At 39.8% G+C, this 18378-nt stretch overlaps 1 protein-coding gene across 2 annotated transcripts in view; it reads right to left on the minus strand.

The window, feature by feature from the left end:
* skap1 (src kinase associated phosphoprotein 1) overlaps positions 1-18378 on the minus strand; it is a 69686-nt gene that overhangs the window by 25156 nt on the left and 26152 nt on the right. For both annotated transcript variants that reach the window (XM_054755295.1, XM_054755287.1), the window contains exons 6-10: positions 7874-7954; positions 6015-6098; positions 5823-5947; positions 2181-2244; positions 183-359 (exon numbers count right to left, since the gene is read on the minus strand). In XM_054755295.1, the coding sequence (XP_054611270.1) occupies positions 183-359; positions 2181-2244; positions 5823-5947; positions 6015-6098; positions 7874-7954 (531 nt within the window). The remainder of the gene's footprint in view (positions 1-182; positions 360-2180; positions 2245-5822; positions 5948-6014; positions 6099-7873; positions 7955-18378) is intronic.

Raw genomic sequence — 18378 nt, forward strand, 5'->3', positions numbered from 1 at the left:
TTTATCCAAAACTCTACTTTGTGGATTGAAATGTGAGGCTATTTGTTGCCTGGCAACATTAGTTAATTGGATGTGCAATGACGGAGCATTTGGCAGCAGCAAATGCTGGCTGACAGTCAGACATAGGAAGCAGTTCTGTAGCCAGACAAAGGCAGGTCTGGGTCAGGCTGATCACCTCGTACCTGGCAGGACCTCATAAATGTCGCTGTCGTCGTCCTCATCAGCTTTCGCCGCGTCCCGCCTTCCCATGACAGTGGGACGGGCGCTGGAGGCGATGTCGATGTCATCGTAGGTCTCCTCTTCTTCGTTGCCCTCATCTTCCTCGTCCTCGTCGAAAGGAATGGTGCTGGAGCTGAGATCTGAGTGGAGAAGTAGCACACAATTATGTCGGCATTGACATCAAACGAGATGGCAAACTGAGCGAAAAGGTCAAAGGGCATCACAAATGAGCTGATTACAAGAATCTCGTTTATCGCAGTTAATTGGTTCCACACCCGACTGTGATAACTGAATTTCCGCAAAGTAGGATTCCTTATTTCTAAATGGAATATTGACATATTTAGAGCACAGAAAACCTGTTTATGACATTCTAAATACGCTTTTTAACATTATTAGAGCCCTCCAGATTGGAAATAACACCCCACAGTCACTTTTACACTCTTATTATTATTATTATTATTATTATTATTATTATTATTATTATCATTATTATTATATTAGGCATGGTAAACCTGTTTGACCTTCTAAATGTGGTTTTCCACATGATTACTGCCCTCTCGACTTGAAATAACAGCCCTATAATCACCTTTACACTCTTACTACCCAATACTGTGTAGTAGAGATAATACGAGAAGTTTTTTAACATTATTAGAGCCCTATAGACATTAAATAACATTACTATAGTCACCCTTACACTCGTATTACCCAATATAGAAGACATAATAACAGAAATTACGACATAGAAAACCTGTTTACTACATTTGAAATACGTTTTTAACATTATTAGAGTCCTTGAGACATGAAATAACACCCCATAGTCACCTTTACAATCCTATTACCCAATATAGCAGACATCATAAGAGAAAATAAAACATTTTAGGCATAAAAAAACCTGTTTACAACCTTCTAAATATGGTTTTTAACATTATTAGAGCTCTGTAGACATGAAATAACACCCATATGGCATGGTAAACCTGTTTGACCTTCTAAATGTGGTTTTCCACATGATTACTGCCCTCTCGACTTGAAATAACAGCCCTATAGTCACCTTTACACTCCTATTACCCAATATACAGTAGTAGACATCATAAGAAAAAATAAGACATAATAGGCAAAGAAAACCTGTTAATGACCTTCTGAATACAGTTTCTAACATTATTAGAGCCCTTCAGACATGAAATAACACGCCACAGTCACTTTTACACTCTTATTACCCAATATAGTCGAAATAATAAGAGAAAGTAAGACATATTAGGCATGGTAAACCTGTTTATGACCTTCTAAATGTGTTTTTAACATGATTACAGCCCTCTTGACATGAAATAACACCCATATAGTCACCTTTGCACTCTTATTACCCAATATGGTAGACATAATAAGAGGCCAAAAATACATAAAATCTGGATGCCATCTTTCCTGTGAGACACACATGGCTCCACCCTCTTCCCTTATCTGCTACCTTTAATTCTTTATTAGTGGCAAACGTGCTGAGGATCGAGTGCAGCCGCCCGTGTTGAGGAGGGCAATTAATCATCGCTGGCGCTCGTGAGCAGGCTGCTTTTTGTGGTAAAAAGGAAGTAAGACAAACTGCAGAGTGTCCGTTACTTCCCGCAAGCGGGCCGGCCCGACCCGAGCCCGTTATAGACGGGGCACGGTGGCCCGCTCAGATGGAGGAGCGGCCTCATTGCAGGCGACGGGCCACTGCAACACGAGGTATCAGGTCCGAGCAGAAATCAATGTCACAGGAGGATAACCAGAACAGCTACAAATCAATTTCCTGTAAGCTGGAATTTAGTAGGAGGGTCAGAGGAGGAGGAGGCGGAGGGGGAGAGGGAGGGGTCTACATCTAACAGGCGTGTTTTCACATGATATTTGAAGTGATGGCCAGATAAGCAACCCGGAGATAAGACAAAGTTCCTCCGGAGTGACAGCAACAGGAGGTTGAATGTGAAAGCGCTTACCTCGCAAGACAAAGCTGATGTGGTTCACCCACTCTCGAGCCTCCTGAGGACTGCTGGCAGTGAACTGGACATAAACAACAACAACCAGCTTCATGACTGAGTACAATTCATGCAGCAAAATGTTCCCCTCTATTATGGAGCGACAGTACCACTTCAGCACCGCAGAAAAATCCTATTCCTGTGGTGTCCAAAGTGCGGCCTGTGGGCCAATAGCGCATGCTAAAAATACAATTAAATAATAAAACAACAGCAAAAATGGAAAAAAACAGAGGTAATTTCATGAGAATAAAGTCAAACTATCGAGAAAATAAAATCCTAATATTATGAGAAAAAATTTGTCATTTTACAGACAAATAAACCATAATTGTACAAGAATGAAGTACAATGAATGAATGAATATTATTCCGAAAAACATGTCAGTTTTAGAAATTTTCTAAAATCGTAATATTATGAGAAAAAGAATGAAGTGGCAAATTTTAGCAAATTACTCTTTTGTCTTTTGTCATCTTATACAATAAAGTTGTGATATCCGAAAGGAAAACATGTAATTATAACAAGGATAAAGCTAAAATATTAAAGAAAAGTATGTTATTTTCTAAAGTCATAATATTACGAGAAACAAAGAATAAAGAGGCAAATTTTGGAAAATTAGTTTGGGGGAAAGTTATGACATTATGAGAGTAAAGTCATAATATTATGAGAAAAAAAGTTGTCATCTTTGAGAAAAAAGTTGTCCTTTTATGAGAATAAAACAATACCTAACATTTACTAGCATAAAGCTGAAATATTAAAGAAAAAAATATTTCCTGAAGTCGCAATATTATGAGAAACAAAAAAGAACTTACTAATTTTGGAAAATCGGGTTGGGAAAAAAATATGCCAGGGGTGTCAAACTCATGCCCTGGAGGGCCGAGACACTGCAGGTTTTTTCTCCAACCAGTTTCTCCAGCAGGTGATTAGATTGATGAGCTCCTTCCCTCAAGTTAGAGGAGGTAGTGATCATTAAAATCACCTGCTTTAGTGACCGGCTGGAAAGAAAACCTGCAGTGTCTCGGCCCTCCATGGCACGAGTTTGACACCCCTGAGTTATGCTATTAGGATGATAATTATGATATAAGTCAGAATATTACAAGAAAAAGGTTGTCATCTTGTGGAAAAAAAGTCATAATTTTACATTTTCTGATGTTGCAGCATACTCCTGACCAAAATCTTAAGACCAGTTGAAAAATTGCTAGAATTTGCATTTTGCACGTTTGGATCTAAATGAGGTTTTAAGTAGAGCTACAATATGCAAAAGCAAGAAGGGGGAGTGAAATAAAAAGCATTTTGAAAAAGTAATTAATTGAAAACAACAATTAAACTGAAATAGGTTGTTTATCAGCTGATCAAAAGTTTAAGACCACAGGCTATAAAAGCCTAAATCTGCTCAAAATGTTCATTTTCTGTCAGGCATTCACACTGTCATGCCTTCCTGATGGTAAAGCTAAGAAGCTTTCTTTTTTTCAACGTGGTGGGATTGCGGAGCTGCATAAGCAAGGCCTCTCGCAGCGTGCCATGGCTGCTGAGGTTGGGTGCAGTAAATCAGTCATTCTACATTTCTGGAAAGATCCTGAGCATTATGGAACAAAAAAGTCAAGTGGTAGACCCAAAAATAAATCACGCCTGCGCTGAGTCGGAGGATCCGATTGGCTGTCCATCAAGACACAGGGTGGTCTTCCACCCAAATTACGGCCCTTACTGGTGCCGACTGCAGTGCAATAACCATCAGACGGCATCTGCGAGAAAAGGCTTTAAAAAACAAAAAAGGAATTCAAAGACCTCATCTCTTTCAACGCCACAAAACCGCCCGTTTAGACTTTGCCAGGGAGCATCAAACATGGGACATTGAAAGGTGGGAAAAAAATTTAAAGAAAAAAAAAAGTTTAATTCTCTAAGGAGAAAAAATGTAACCTTGACGGTCCAGATGGCTTCCAACGTTACTGGCATGACAAGAAGAAACCACTTGAGATGTTTTCAGTGGAGGGGGGTCCATCATGATCTGGGGTGCTTTTTCATTCAGTGGAACACCGGAGCTTCAGGTGGTGCAGGGTCATCAAACGGTGGCCGCTTACATGCAGATGTTGCAGCGGGCATCCCTCATGACTGAGTGCCCTCGTCTGTGTGGTAACAGCTGGGTTGTTCAACAGGACAACGCTGCAGTTCACAATGCTAGCTTGACCAAGGACTTCAGGGAGAATAACATCACTCTTTTGGACCATCCTGCATGTTCCCCTCATTTAAATCCCATCAAGAGCATTTGGGGATGGATGGAAAGGGAAGTTTATAAAAATGGCCATCAGTTCCAGACAGTTGATGTCCTTGGTGAAGCCATCTTCACCACTTGGAGCAATGTTCCCACTAGCCTCCTGGAAACACTCGCATCAAGCATGCCCAAACCCATTTTAGAAGTGATGAACAAGAACGGTGGAGCTGCTCATTACTGAGTCCTACTGAGAACATGTTTTGTTCTGGTTTGGAGATTTTTTTTGTTATTTTTTTTTAGCAATGGTCTTAAACTTTTGATCAGCTGATAAACAGCCTATTTCAGTTTAATTGTTGTGTTCAATAAATTACTTTTTCAAAATGCTTTTTGTTTCACTCCCCCCTCTTGCTCTTGCATATTGTAGCTCTACTTAAAACCTCATTAAGATCCAAACGGGCAATATGCAAATTCGAGCAATTTTTCAAATAGTCTTAAGATTTTGATCAGGAGTGTATTATAAGAAACAAAACAAAGAATGAAGTTTCAAAATTTGGAAACTTTGCTTGGGAAAAAATGTTGATATTAGGAGAATAATATCATAATAGAAGAAACAGTTGTCATCCTAAGGGGAAAAAAGGTTGTCATTTTACAAGAATAAAGTCATATTCTGAGGAAAAAATAATGTCATTCTTACAAGCATAGAGCTGAAATATTGGACAAAAATGATCTTATTTTATCAAGTCTTAATATTATGAGAGTCAAAATAAAAGTTGCAAATTTCTGAAAATTAGGCTGGGAAATAGTTATATTAAAACAATAAGGTTATTACAAGAAAAAAGTTGGCATTTTACGATAAAAAAGTTTGAATATTCTGAGAAAGAAACGTGATTTTATATTTGTACAAGTACAAATTAAGGAGAAAGAGCTGATACTACTAATAATAATTTAAATACATACAGTACATAGAAAATCTACATGGGTTGCTTTACAAAACGTAAAATATCATCCATCCATCCATTTCAGTTTTCAGCATACAGCCTTATATGGAAAAAGTTTGGACACCCGTCTTACACAGTTCCGTGGAACCTCGGTTAGCGTGTTTTTAGTCAAGGTTGAAAACTTGGGCCAACATTTTGCCTTGGTTTGTGTGCATTTGTATGTGACGTCAAACAGCCCTGGAACCACCTTTAGCCCACGTCCATACAAATGTTACCATTGTTGTGACTTTTCCAGAAAGGACTTTCTTAAGGCTTCTGATTGGATAAAATGCTTTGCTTGGTACCTTTTTTCGTTTGGCTCTTAATATCCGCCATGCATCTCCAGGAAGCAGGTCATCAGTGTTACACACGAAACAACTGAATGGTTTCCACTGGATTATGGTTGGATTATATTACTTTTACCTGAAAAGTCCTCCGGCCGGGAGCAAAGAGCTCAAAGCAGGCGTTCCTTTTGGAGTCTTTCCTCACGTTGGCCACGAGCTGAACGCTGTAGTCGTTGATGTAAAACGAGCCTTTCTGTTGCTTATCTGTGGGGGGAGGAGAGCATACGCCGAGAGAGCTCACACGCTGCTGTCAGCTCACCTTCCAACTCACCTTTTTCACTCCCAAAGTAGAAGAATATGGAATTGTTGAGGACGCACCACCTCTTCTGCCACTCGGGGCCAAAGAAGCTGTGATCTAAAGAGAAAGGCGCACCATGAAATTCTGCAAAATCTGTTGTTACTGTGCAACAAATGTCCAAAAGTACTCCCTGTTGAGCTTATATTGATGCACAATGGTGTGAAAAAGTGTTTGCCCCCTTCCTGATTTCTTATGTTTTCGCATGTTTTTCACACTTAAATGTTTCAGATCATCAAACACATTTAAATAATTAGCCAATGACAACACAACTGAACACAAAATGCAGTTTTTAAATTAAACTTTTTATTATTAAGGGAGAAAAAAAATCCACACCTAATGGCCCTGTGTGAAAAAGTGATTGCCCCTCCCATTAAAACATAACTTAAATAACTGTGATGAATTGAGATCCATTAGTCTGGAAAAGTTTATAAAACCATTCCTAAAGCTTTGGGACTCCATCAAACCACAGTGAGAGCCATTATCCACAAATGGCCAAACAGTGGTGAACCTTCCCAGGAGTGGCCGGCCAACAGAAATGGACCCAAGAGTTTCAAGTTTACTACTGGTATACAGTTGCTAGGAATGTATTTGGTGTGCTCACAGTTTGACAATACAATCACGACAATACAACTCGAGAAACAAAACTAAGGAGGGGTCAAAAACAGCAAATGGAAGACAGGAATGACAGAGTACGAACACTGAAAAAGTGCATTGATAAAAATGCATGGTTGTACAGGGCTGCTGGAGTAACAGCGTGCAAAATAAGCAGAAGAGGTAGTAGGTCGGTAGTGGAGTCCTGTAAGTGTTAGCGCATATTCAAGTGGCGGATGGCTTGTGGGTCAGCGCGGCGACGACTCATCCAAGAGGTCACAAAAGACCCCACAACAACATCCAAAGAACTGCAGGCTTCACTTGCCTCAGTTAAGGTCAGTGTTCATGACTCCACCATAAGAAAGACACTGGGCAAAAACGGCCTGCATGGCAGAGTTCCAAGACCAAAACCACTGCTGAAAAAAAAGAACATTAAGACTCGTCTCAATTCTGCCAGAAAACATCTTGATGATCCCCAAGACCTTTGCGAAAATACTCTGTGGTCTGACGAGACAAAAATTTAACTTTTTGGAAGGTGTATGTCCCATTACATCTGGTGTAAAAGTAACGCCACATTTCAGAAAAAGAACATCATACCAACAGTAAAATATGGTGGTGGTAGTGTGATGGTCCGGGGCTGTTTTGTTGGACCTGGAAGACTTGCTGTGATAAATGGAAGCATGAATTCTGCTGAAGGAGAATGTCCGGCCATCTGTTGGTGACCTCAACTTGGGTTCTGCAGCAGGACAATGATCCAAAACACACCAGCAAGTCCACCTCTGAATGGCTGAGCACTTTGGAGTGGCCTAGTCAAAGTCCTGACCTGAATTCTATTGAGATGCTGTGGCATGACCTTAAAAAGGCGCTTCATTCTGGAAAACCCTCCAATGTGGCTGAATGACAACAATTCTGCAAAGTTGAGTGGGCCGAAATTCCTCCACAGCGCTGTAAGAGACTCATTGCAAGGTATGGCTAACGCTTGATTGCAGTTGTTGCTGCTAAGGGTGGCCCAACCAGTTATTAGGTTTAGGGGACAATCACTTTTTCACACAGGGCCATGTAGCTTTGGATTTTTTTTCTCCCTTAATAATACAAAGTTTCATTTCAAAACTGCATTTTGTGTTCAGTTGTCATTGACTATTATTTACATTTGCTTGATGATCTGAAACATTAAAGTGTGACAAACATGCAAAAAAATAAGAAATCAGGGAGGGGGCAAACACTTTTTTACACCACTGTACCTCTTCGTCTCTTTTCCAAGTAACCTTGCTTCAAGATGTTGCTGAGGTCTTGTGCTGCTGTGGGCGGGATGTCCTCAAAGACTGCACATAAAAATCACAGTAATCATCAAAATGTGATCAATTCCGTTTTTTTGTCTGTTTTCTTAGATTTTTAATACATTGTTTCTGCATCGCTTCCTCCCATAAATCCATTTAGATGAATGGTTATTCCTAAGGCAAGACGCCACGATGCCAAGAGCCATGGTGGCTATAAAGCCGTCCACACGATGGATCAAATACATGGCCGCTAGGCTTTGGGGAAAGTGGGGATCAATACATTTACAGTGCTGCTGAGCTCTGCAGCCATTCATCTGCTCACACTGCGCGCTGAATGGGAGCATCAAATAGTTTCATTTGCACAGATCTTCAAGGTATGGCTCAGGATGTCCGGCAATATCGGCTAGTTTATTGTACATTCATTTACATAAAGCTCTGACCACATAATAACATGGATCATAAGACATCTTCCCAATTGAACATTCACAACCATGCAAACCCATAAGGTTCAGAACAGATCATGTGTATACCACTTCATCAACAGAACATTCTTGAGCTTTGATTGTATGCTGGCTGTGTATGTGTTCAGTCCCTTCTTACCTCCTTTTGTACTTTATTCAATACTGTGTCTAGGAACGTTGCAGATGAGTGCAAAACTTGTCAGGCACAAGTTTCTCGTGGTGGCACAGAAATGGGGAAATTTTAATACGACCAACCTCATCACAAATATGAAGCGGCATCGCACGAGATACTCCCACGGAACGGCAAAAAGTCATTAGCTTGAACAGAAAAAAAGCGAGCCCCAGTCGGTGGTGAGTAATGTTTAGTTTAAACGCTTCACTGAGCACCTGGAAGCTCGCTATATTATGCATAGCTGCAAATACATTGTGGATGAAACCATACCCCACATGCTTAAAGAAGTAACAAATGGGTGAGTTTTTTGCATACCCACTGTAGCTGCCTTTTTTTGTTCTCTGGGTGAGATGAATGTAACTCGCCACACTACAAAATAAGTCATAAAACTATGTATGATTCGTGTCATATCGGTCAACATTGAAGGATGCAATTTCGATATTGTATCACAAGTGAAACAGTTGTTTTTTGGGGGGGGGTCCTTTAACACCCAAAACGACTGATTGATGACATAGATGGAGTACAACTTAGTTTTTTCTTGAAGTGACTTCTGGTCATCAAGATGCACATTTGTAAAGAGAATGTGTGCTGCTGAAAAGTGTCAATGCAATAGTGTGTATACACAAACACGTGTATGTTAGTGCATAACTATAACTAATAGTAATAAATCAAATGGAAAATTATCAAATTGCCACTACATAGGTTATATGAAGACACAAAACATTCTATGAGTGCAATAACCCGACAAGTACAATGTATGCTAAGCAGTGTTGAATGAGCCCCGTTTATCATGTCACTGATTGATATTATAGTCAACATTATTTTTGAATTTTTTCATCAATGTAATGATAATACATGGCATAATAATGCGAGTACACCGCATCAAAAGCGACTTTATAATTTCTCAAGTGTATTTAACATTGTAATTGGAATATCAAGAGCTTTTAGATAAAATAAATTAAACAAACAGAAAAAAGACAGAAAAACTCCAAAGAACATAAAATGGACTCTGTGTCACTTTCGTTGTGGCAAACTGTGCTCTTATTTTGAAAGCCGCAAGTGTGCTGTGTGTGTCGAGAAAGCCTAGTGACGCTTAACACGAGCTGGGTGCAAGAATAAACGTGCCTCTCGTCTTTTTAACTCCGAACCTTCACGTGGTCAGCGGGCATTGTAAAACGCTCGCTTACATGAAAGCAGTAAAACACAACCGGGTGTAAACACTCATCCAGCCTGAGTCGCGCACACACACAGTCGCACTAGCATGCTCTGCTAAACTAAGCTAACCCCCCTAGCTTCCATTCACGCACCGTAAGCGAGGAGTTTCCAAGTTTTTTTGCCGCTGTTTTTACATGTTTAGTTCGGGAGAGGGAGGGATGTTTGTGATGAGATTCCGGCGGTCCGCCAGGGAAATACTTCCCCACACGAACGTTCCTTCTGTTCACGATGACATCATTTCATTCACATTATGTCACTTTCCACAAGGTTCTGCGTTTAACAGTAACATGTCAATTTATCGAGGCCAGCAAAATGATCAACTTGGTTTTTATTTATCGCTCGATTAATTGATTTATTGATTATCGTGACAGGCCTACTTGTATTGCATTAAGCAGTGGTTGTCTGATTTTGTACAAAGTGTTTCTTTATGACATGCATGACAGTAAAAGCATCCGTGCATTCATTACACGACATGTGACTTGACATGAGTTTGAGGGAAGAGCTGCTGCCTAATGCATATCCGTATTCGCAACGAAGTGCTGGATAATACTGAATATCGGGAAGAAAGCAATATTGAGCGTCTGTCGGTATGGGCCCTTGTTGAAGGCTTTTTAAACACAAACAAAAGAGGATGTTTAGGTTAGCATTAAAGCTCTGGAAAGTCAACTTTGGGTATTGGTGTCCTTCTTCAGCCTTCTGCCGCTTGGTGAAAAAAAAAAAATGGTGAGACTGACCAAGAGTCAGCCTTCAGGGGTCACGCTCTGATGTGGCGTTTCCGTGTGTCAAAAACAAAGTTCAGCTTCCTCCAAATTCATTAGTCAGCAGGCCTGGAGCCCCCCTCCTTCACAGAACTACAGCCCTTAAATAAAGCTAGCGCTTTCTGGAAGCTTGCTGGGTGATCTGGCATTCCGACGGTCCGGGTGTGGGATTCACACCAATGTTAACATACCACCATCTCGCCTTTGTGCATGGACTACAAATGCTGGCGATGCGAGGAGGGCTGATTCGCTCCGTCATAACAAACGCCGTCCGTTCCGCTCCCCCACCTCATCTATCCCCCAGCAGTCCGTCCAGTCGGCCATAGCCCGCCTCTAATCCCCTCATCCGTCTGCTTCCCTCGCTCTTCATTAATCTCAGAGGTCGAGCCCGACTAATAGTGGAGTAGGTGCAACATGCTTGAGTCAATAAACATCACACATTCATGCACAAAGTACACTTGGAGTGACCTGACCTCGCTCCACCTCACAAAAGCTAAGTAAACAATGTGATTGTTCTAGATCCTTCCACCGGGGGGCAGCGCGCCGCTCGACCTCTCCAGCCAGCACAACATTCGGTGTCGGCCAACGGCTTGAAGATGGCTTGAATAACAAGACAACACTAACGCCTCTTTGGGAGCGATATCAAGCACCTAGCAGAGGTTATTACGTTATGTGAAAATGTCAATCTGGGCAACAAGCGTCCCGGTGTTTGAGTGGGAGTGCGGGCACAGAGAGACACTTGAATGCATCTCATTAAGGCCTCATCAAAATCTCCTGGCAGACGGCACTCTTTCATAAAATTCATAAATTGCCTTATCAATTATTCAGGGCAATAGCATGACTTCATTTTCATCCCTTCTGAGTTTTAATTAGCACAGCTTTGCTATTGACATTCATTTGAAGGGAATTTATCGATTTTTGCGCATAAACTATTTAGCTGAGTGCAATTAGCCACAAAGATGTGTTTGGTCAATGGAGGTGACGTCAGTCACTGTCAGCAACAAAAGGCATCCTGAGCATCACAAACGCAGCGCGGGGTTTGTGTTGAAGGAGCCGTTGCGGGCTGTTGCCGCCCTGCCGGGAGGATTGCGGGAGGACGGCGGTTGTTGACAACAATGCATCAGCGCGGCCAGCTGTTTGGCACATCTCTCATTTGGTTACTCACACTGTCTCAGCGTGATGTTATGAGCTCAGCAGAAGAAGGCTGATTTATGCTCGCAGGACCAGAGGGAGTTAATGTATTCTCTCATTAAAATCCACTTTGCTTAGGCTGAAAGTCAATCAGGAGAGTGAATCAAAATGAAAGGAAATGGTAGGGTGGGAGGGCTAATACGCCGCATTATATCTAAGCGCGCTCGTAATGCAACTCTGATGCCACCACGACGGGCCAATGCGGCCAAAATGGCGATGATGATGAACAGGAGGAGGCTGTGGTGTGTGTGGGCAGGCAGGGGGTCACACACTCAAAAAGGCCGTTTCACTGCATCCACAGGAACCAAAGTCAAAGTCAAATGTTGTAAATATTCTTTGTGTGGTTGGAGATTATGGCATATGAGGCAAATTTGCAAAATCAAATCTCTTGAATTTTAGACACTTGTATGTTGTATGTTTTTTTTTGTATTTTTGAAATTGTTTTATACATTTCACTTTTATTAATAATTTTAACTGAACACATTTGTGGCTGCAACTAGCTCCACTAAATATTACTAAACTAAATATTTTCTTAGTCGATTAATCTGAAGCTCGTCATTCCGATTAATAAAGTCATCAGACCCCATTTTAAAAATAATTATATATATATATATATACATATATATATATATATATATATATATATATATATATATATATATACACAAGTATATATATATATATATATATATATATATATATTTTTTAAGAGGCTGAAATAAGAAGATAATTACATTTTGAATTAAAAAAAAAAGATTAATCCAACACCAAAATAGTGGTCGATTAATTGGATGATTGATTAATCATCGATTATTTGTTACAGCTCTAATTCAAGATTCAAGATTCAAGATTCAAGAGAGTTTTATTGTCATGTGCATAGTAAAACAGCAGTTATACCATGCAATGAAAATCTTATCCTGTTCATTCTCCCAAGAAAAGAAAGAAAACACAAGAAAGAATAAGAACATAAGAAACATAAACACATAAACATATATACCAATAAATTAAGCAACAACAACAGAAGAGACATTAATACAAGTAAATAATGCAAATAAATAAATAAAGTGCTATGAGTGTGTGCGTGTGTTGCGTGCGGCGTGTGCAAGTGCTTCGTTGAGGAGCCTGATGGCCTGTGGGTAAAAGCTGTTTGCCAGCCTTGTGGTCCTGGACTTCAAACTCCTGTAGCGTCTGCCTGACGGTAGGAGTGTGAATAATGAGTGTTGTGGATGTGTGCTGTGCTGTAATGTGTATAAACTGTGTATTGTATGAAATCAGAAGGTTTTTTTTAAATTAAAAAATAATAAATTTACGACCACAATAGTTGTTGATTAATTGGCTAATGGATTAATCATCAATTATTTCTTGCATCTCTAATTTGTAAAGTAACAGCTGTTTAGGGATGCGTACCAAAACTCAGTATTAGCTGAAACCAGAGGATATTTACATTTTCAAATTTAAAAAACGATGAATCCAACACCAAAATAGTTGTCGATTAATTAGGTGGTGGATTAATCATCAATTGTTCCTTGCAGCTCGAATTTCTAAAGTAACGGTTGATTAGTGATCAGTAGCGCAACTTGGTATCGTATGAAAACACAGGATATTTACATTTTCAAATAAAAAAAAATACTAATCAATCACCAAAATAGTTTTCATTTTATTGGATAATGGATTAATCATCAACTAATTGTTGCAGCTCTTATTTGTAATGTAACAGCTGTTTAGGGATGCGTACCGAAACTTGGTGACAGCTAAAATTAGAGGATATTTACATTTTCAAATAAAAGAAAACCCCGATGTATCCAACACCAAAATTGTTGACTATTAATTGGATGATGGGTTAATCATCGTTTATTTCTTGCAGCTATAATTTCTTAAGTAACAGCTGTTTAGGAAGGCGTACAGAAACTCGACATTGGTTGAAATCAGAGGATAATTACATTTTTAAATTTAAAAAAGTGATTAATCCAATACCAAAATAGTTGTCCATTAATTGGATGATGTCTTAATCATTGATTCATTATTTGTTACAGCTGTAATTTGTAATGCAACTGCCGTTTAGGGATGCGTACCAAAACTCTGTCAGCTAAAATCAGACGTTATTTACTAGGGCTGCCACAAGATCTCGAGTCACAAGATCTTGCGAGATTCAAGATTCAAGATTCAAGAGTTTTATTGTCATTAAAATGTGACAAGAAAAAAAATGTGTCATGAGCATGAGGCCTGGGATGATAAATGAATTAATCAATCACACAATAAATGAAAATGAACTTGATAATTTTGCCGGCCTCCACAGCACATTGCCCTGTGCAAGCCTGCCTGTTTTCTTCGTCTCTCGCCTCCAAACAGGCAGGAAGAGGATTTACTCTGTGCATTTGCTCCAGCACCTTGGCACCTTTGTTCCATAGAACAACGGCATGAACAGAGTGATTTTGTCAGTCATACAGTCTCTTTGTCTCGGTCGGTGGGAGGCGGAGCTGCTAGCATACACACAGAGTGCAGAAGAGTGTAAGAGAGTAGAAATTAAATTACTAGATTGCAATACTGTATATTGTCCTATATTTTTTTAAAAATAGTGCATTGACGGCGGTAAGATATTTATTTCATTAGATTCATTAAAATGTTTTGCATCATTAACGCATGCGCATCATGTCAAGCTACATTTCTTTGTTATGACGCCAGGGGGAGCCACAATAGCCTCCCCACACAGTCCCACAGATTTTAGAACTTTACTCTGACCTGAACACATCAACAGCAGAGCAATTCCAACACCATATATGTGTCTCCAATCTCACAAACACGTCTCTAGTCTGCTCGTCCTGGGTAGGGCACTTCCACATTGTCACTAGACCACAGCGAGGTGCATTCACTGACACTCCGAAAATCACAAGAAGGTATTTATTATGCATGTATGTGTATTTGCTGCATTTAAGTATGCTCGGAAATCCCAGAATATACTGTACATCTACACTCAAAACATGTTACGTGGTGTCTTTGAAAGCAACCCTTCAAGGATCATTATAATGAGTTTAAAGTGTGACTTAAACAATCTGCTTCTATTAAAGAGACTAGCGTTAGGCAAATGCATTTTCAAATTTTCATGTGCGGCATCTTTTAGCTTGATTTAAATATTCAGTGCATTTGGAGCTGTTAATACGTACAAATACTGTATATATAATGGTACATTTATCTTTCTGTTCATAAAATACAGTAAAAATGGGCATATTTCACACATAGTAACAAATAGTGATTACTCATGATTAACTCATTTGAAAACTGTGATTAGTTTGATTAAAAGTTTTAATCATTTGACAGCCGTGATATTTTTCATTGTACTTTTTAAAAAAGTAATGTTAAAATCTCGTCTCGTTCTCGTATGTCCTGTGACAGCCCTTATATATTTTTATAATTTTAATTGGATACTCAATTAACCATCGATTATTTTTTGAAACTCTAATTTGTAGAGTAACGGCTGATTAGGGAGCCGTACTGAAACCAGTTATCGTCTGAAATTGGAGGATATTTACATTTTAAAATCAAACAACGACTAATCCACTACCAAAATAGTTGTCGATTAACTGGCTAGTTGATTAATCACTGATTTTTTTGCTGCAGTTCTAATTTGTACAGTAACAGCTGTTTAGGGCTGTATACTGAAACTCTGTATCGTAATGGCACGGTAACGGTACAAGTTGGACCAGGGAGAAAAAAAAAAGCAGCTATCAGTGCCACATTTCAGTGCTAAATGAACAATCAATCACTGTCACAGCAAACATCAACATAAGCAACACACGCAGCTCGCTTTTTTGTGTATTGAAGTGTTATTGAAGTGTTTCGGTGACTATCCTGTTAAACTTGCACGTCACAAAATCATCTAAAAATTAGAGGTGTCAAGTGATTACAATTTTAATCAGATTAATCACAGTTTAATTAATCATGATTAATCACCATTAGCAACAATGTCTGAAAAATGCCCATTTTTACTGTATTCAATTAACAGAAAGATAAATGACAGGACAGGATTATATAAAACTGCTCCAAACAACAAAGGGAACACTTAATCAATCACAATGTCAATCACACTTCTGTGAAATCAAACTGTCCACTTGGGAAGCAACACAGACTAACAATCAATTTCACATGCTGTTGTGCAAATGGAACAGGTGGACAGCAAGACACCCAAAATAAAATTAAAAAAGCACAGTGGGGACGCTCCACTGTGCTTCCGGCTGTGTGCTTGCTCGCGTGCGCATGCGTTAATTACACGAAAACATTAAACGCAATTCATGAAATAAATGAGTTACCGTACCCCCGTTAACCCGTGATTTTTGACAGCCACTAGTAAAAATAACAAAGGTATTGTTTTTGGAGAAAATCTGTATGTTTTCTTTATTTGAAGTACTGGTCCTGGCAACGTTTCAGCACCCGCAGCAGTTCAAAAGTGCCAATTTGGCGCCGGCGTGGGATGATATGTAAACGATACCCAACCCTACAGCTGTTATGTCTCTCGCACGTGTTTTTACTTCTTTTGTGTGTTCTATTGTTGAGAAGTTGTGAGCATGTGATCATGTAAAACTATTATGTATGTATGTATGTATGTACTAGTATGACGACACCACCGCTTTTTACCTGAGGTTGTTTCAGTTCTGGTAATTTATGCAACAAAATTTAATGAGAGCATACAAATGAAGGTGTCAATAACGGAATTCTTTTTTTTCATTTATTGAATTAGTCTTAAGTGTTCATTTAGTCTGCTTGCGAAAACACACATAAACCAGTCAAAAACGCTGGTAAAAGTACCACTTAGTGGGATGAATACATGAATTTATGGCAGCGCACACAGGAGGTGACCCCCTGCTCCCCCACAACACAACACAGGTAAGCATGAAGTCATCATATGCTTTCTCTCTCCTTTGCTTAGTCCTTGGATGCAAGAAGTATCGCATTGAATGCTGTGTCGGGGGGGGGGGGGGGGGGGGGCAGAAGCTGACCCCCGCGTGAACCCTGCTGATGAGGTGAAACAGAAGGCAGAGAGAGGGCTGCTCGGCCCTGAGGGGGCCGCAGGGAGGAATGCTGCTGCCTTCGCCGAGGGAGCGGCCGCAGCGCCTCTCTCCGAAAGCGTCCTTGATTAGGAAAAAGGATTCACCGGGTGCACCTTCACCCGCCCGGCGCTCAATCTACGCACAGGCCGGGGCCAAATTGATGCATTTTTCCTCATTACGCCAAGAGGCCTTTGCAGCGCGTCCCTGCAGCGAGGCGGCCGTCAGCGCAGCAGACTGAGAGGCACTGAGGTTAAGGGCACGGCGTCTTCCCTCCGCCTCCCCGCCTCCCCCCTGATTTGATTAGGACTTCAGTCATCGATACGGAGAGCGTGTTTAGAAGGTCCTAATGCGTGCGTTTGGAGCACAGAAAACATGTGGTGCATTACGGCAGGCTGGGAAGATGCCTGCGTCGCCCTCTAATCAGCTTTAATGGCACCAGTAATTTATGTTTGGCTTTTTGATCAATCAAATTAAATCTCTGCAGGTATAAAAAGCATTCTGAGGCTCGGGTAATTATTCAGGAAGTTTTCTGTTGTTTTTTTTTTTTTTTTTTATCTCCATACACTTTCATGCAACTTGACAAAAAAAAAAAAAAGAGCACACTAAAGGGTAAATTTACTACGTGACACGGGCTTCCCCCTGGGCAGCCATAAGCGGCGACGACGGTGACCCTGAATTTCCCTTTTGTAGATTTACTACCACTATTCAAATGCTTAACTGCAGATACAATGATCCTCTAATCGCAGGGGATGGTTTTCAGCTGCTTGGACGACAGCGAGGGCGGCGGGGAAATAAAAAGGGAATATAAATACCAACAAACGGAGGAGTTCGGGCCCACGGGAGAGGCGACACGTTGGGTCATAAAAAAACGGGACACGGGGCAGCCAAAGCGAGCCTGGAGGCAAACGCACTTGGAGACAAAATCAACACAGCAAACGTACGTTGATTGCAAATTGAACTTGCTTTAAAAGACTCCAAATATCATTTAACACCAGTACATATTATGTTAGTGCAGCTCTAGAGCAATACTACTTTACATTTTCATATTTTACTAACAGATATGCTCCTTTTTTTAATGACTTCCACCATTTAGCTGCAAGTCAACAGGTGACCTTTTTTGTTTTGGTTTTTTAAGATAAAAGAGGCAGCTTCTTCAAAGTTTCATTTTATTCACTTTTTTTTTTAGAAGATAAAAAATAGCTGGATCAGGATTATAAAAGCGACGCACTGAAAATCTTTTGTTGAATTTCATTTAACCCTTTCACCTTCACATACATTTTGCATTTGTTGAATCTGTGATCCTGAAAATTAGAAAGATGTCATTGTGATTTATTTATAATGTTTAAAAAAATGGAAAATACATTTAATGAATTAACAATTTAATCATTGCTTTAAATGCACCCCTTATGGAAACAGTTACATTTATTAATTTCATTTTACACTACATGTTTCATTTCCTACATAGTTGGAAAATAAAGATTTAGATCATCTTATTAAAACAAATGTGATAATTTCAGCATTTTTCATTTTGTTGATTATTATTGATATATAATGATTAGGGCTGTCAAAAACAGCACGTTAACGGCACTAACTAATTTATTTCATTAATTACATTAACATCTTTAGCAGA

This window comes from Dunckerocampus dactyliophorus, chromosome 2 (genome assembly GCF_027744805.1).
Source record: "Dunckerocampus dactyliophorus isolate RoL2022-P2 chromosome 2, RoL_Ddac_1.1, whole genome shotgun sequence".
NCBI lineage: Eukaryota > Metazoa > Chordata > Actinopteri > Syngnathiformes > Syngnathidae > Dunckerocampus > Dunckerocampus dactyliophorus.